The sequence below is a fragment of the Lipotes vexillifer genome, unplaced genomic scaffold, assembly GCF_000442215.2.
Source record: "Lipotes vexillifer unplaced genomic scaffold, Lipotes_vexillifer_v1.1 scaffold442, whole genome shotgun sequence".
Taxonomy (NCBI): domain Eukaryota; kingdom Metazoa; phylum Chordata; class Mammalia; order Artiodactyla; family Lipotidae; genus Lipotes; species Lipotes vexillifer.
This window is the reverse complement of record NW_006790311.1, coordinates 171,468-174,271: the sequence shown is the minus strand read 5'-3', so window position 1 is coordinate 174,271 and position 2,804 is coordinate 171,468. Positions and strand designations below refer to the sequence as shown.

At 52.4% G+C, this 2,804-nt stretch overlaps 1 protein-coding gene across 1 annotated transcript in view; it reads right to left on the bottom strand.

The window, feature by feature from the left end:
* The window catches only part of NRGN (neurogranin), a 7,333-nt gene extending 5,149 nt beyond the window's left edge, over positions 1–2,184 (bottom strand). The window contains exon 1 of the mRNA XM_007463585.1: positions 2,030–2,184. Within this exon, the coding sequence (XP_007463647.1) occupies positions 2,030–2,044 (15 nt within the window). The 5' untranslated portion in view covers positions 2,045–2,184. The remainder of the gene's footprint in view (positions 1–2,029) is intronic.
* Between the last annotated feature and the right edge of the window lie 620 nt (positions 2,185–2,804).

Genomic DNA, 2,804 nt, shown 5'->3' with positions numbered 1-2,804 from the left:
GCCGCCTCCATACAGCCTGACAACGGTGCTGTCTCTTGCTCAGTTCTTTAGCCCTGCAGACCCAGGACAGGGCCTGAAAGGGGAAGGCTCCTGTGTAGAGAATGTGCTAGAGGAGATGACCCAGGGTGCTGGGCCACTGGGATAATTGTGCATTTGCCTCTTCTGTACTGTTTGGGTGGGCAGCTTCTCCTTTTTGTAAGGGACACTTATTCCAACCACATCTACCAATCCCTCAGTGTGACCTTGTGGGCACCCAGGAGCATGGTCCAGGGCAGACCAGAGCCTACAGGCAGGGACACGACATCCTACTCTAATTAGTCCTGCAGGTACCAGGGGAGACAATTTACATTCCTTCCCTGGCTTCTTGGAGACTTTGCTCTCTCACCTCCTTCCACTGACTATTCTTCCTACCTTCCCTTCCCCATCATTCTTACCATCTTGGCAGTATTTCCTCTCCCTTACATATGTATCCAGATCCCACCATCCATTTAGTTTCTCTGTTTTGTAAAATACTGCTGGGGATGAGGAGCCCAGGAACCTCCATTAAGAGCCCATTCCTCCTTTCACAACCAAAAACTGCTTCCTGGGGAATAACAAACAGAGGAGAAAGCCTAGAAGAAAATACGGTATTAGAGCTTTCTCCAGGGGGTGGGATTGTAGATGATTGATATGTTTCTTTTTTATACTTTTCTTTAGTTTTTAAATTTTTCTGTTATGACCATATTACCTTTATAATGAGGAAATATAGTAAATGTTTATAGGAGAGGTTAAATTACAGCTATTGGAATCAGACAAGGCTAGTGTCCCACCTCCACACTTAGAAGCAGTGCCTCCTTGGGCAAATCATTTAATCTTTCTAAACCTCAGTTTGCACATCTGTAAAATGGGGAAAATATCTACTTCACAAGGTTGTTGTGATGATTAAACATAAAATGTTAGGTACATGGTAAGCATTCACAAATTGACAACTACTGTTTGTATTAATAAGAGTTAAATGTCATAACAACAACCACAACCACTTGTCTCTAAGTTCTTTCTGCCTCTTGGTACCCAGACATAGGGAAGTCTCACCTCTTCTAAACTGGTCTATTCTTTCCTTCCAAACCTCACTTTTTTCCCTTTTCTAAGCAGGCAAAGTCATAACCTCTTGTATCATTAGCTGGGTTGACCAAACGGCTGAGAATACAAGACTTTGGAGTAGGGCTTTCTCCATATGTAGGGGCTAAAAAAAATAAATTAAAATATCAAATAAATGAACAAATAAATTGTATACATGCATGATCACTGCACTCCTCGGCTGTGCCAGCAGACTGGTCCTGTACCAGGCGCTTTCATACCAGAGTACTTTAACAGCAACCCGCTTTGGCATTAGGTCTCCGTGTGGGCGCTGACAAATTGCAGACACTTCCTTCCCTCGCCAGCAGGGCTCTCTCGCGGTCACTTCACCCAGCCCCCTCCAGGGCTAGAAGGCATTGGAGGTCTGGCCAATCCCTCCCCAGAACCACACGGACTAGGCTCTTTGCAACCCATCATCGCTACTAAGCTAACCAATAATAATTGACTATCTCACCCGGCGCTGTACAGGGCGCGAGGGTCACGAGAGTCAACCTGTCAGCCCACCGACGGCGGCGGCAGTGGGATGGGGAATGGGGTGGGGGACGAAAGCCAGGGGAAAGGAGTCGCGGTAGTTTCGCTAGGCGGCGGTTTCCAGCGTCTCTCTGGCGGAAGTTCCTCTTCTCGTCTAACCTGCAGCTTCCCTGTTGCAGAGCCTTGCCGAGCTCCCAGACCAACCTAGACTGCCTGGCGGATGCGCGCCCAGACGCCCCCACGAGTTGGGGGACATTCTTCCTAGGGCTTTCAAGTCAGGCGGGCGCCTTCCACCACCCACCACCCACGTCTCAGCAGGCACCCTTATTGCTGCTAGGTCTTCTGCACCCACTTCCATCCCTCACTCGCCCTCCAGGGGCTTCTCGGGTGCCCCTTCCCCCAGGCCAAGCTGAGTGCCCGTCCCCCAGACCCGCTAACTTACGGTGCAGCAGTCCATGATGGTGTTGGGGGCCCTTGGCTGGGACGGAGGCTGGCGCAGGGTGTCGGTGCGGTGCCGGGTGGGGACTCGGGCAGTGGGGAGGCAGCCGACCGGGGCCAAACCAGCCGCTCAGCTCTCGGGTCCTCTCTCCCGCGCTCGGCCCTGCGGGAGAAAGTAACCTGAGCCCTGCGGTCGAGAAGCCAATCAGGAGAAGCCTTCGGCAGGGTGGGCGGGGAGATTGGATGGGGGACCACGCCCCCTCTCGGCTCCCTCTGGCTCGCTCCCCCTCCTGCCCCAACCCCTCTGCCTACACACTTCCATCCATTCCTCCTACACACCGCATCCTCCCAAACTCACCGCCCCTGCTGCCGAGGCGGCAGACTGCCAGGCAGATGTATGCTGGCGCAGGCAGAAGGAGGACCCCGACATCCCGGGCACAAATACACTCGCATCTGTGCACAGCACCCCTCCCACCCACATAGAGAAAAGCATGCACCCCTCACCCACCTCCCCACACTTCCACAACCTAGCTAGAGTCCCAAATATGGCTCCCTCTACCTTCCCTCCCCCTCAGTCCTCAAAGAAATGCCCCCTAAGACGTGCGGTTTAAAGGTATCGTCATCACTCTGCTGTGGAATGGAGAAGGTGGGCACACATAAACACAAAAGCTCACGCCTGAGCCCCACATGCCCGTATATGATACTCCCCAGGCTCACTAAAACGTGCACTTCGTCAACATGCAGACACTACAGACACAGCCTGCAGAAATAACTACACA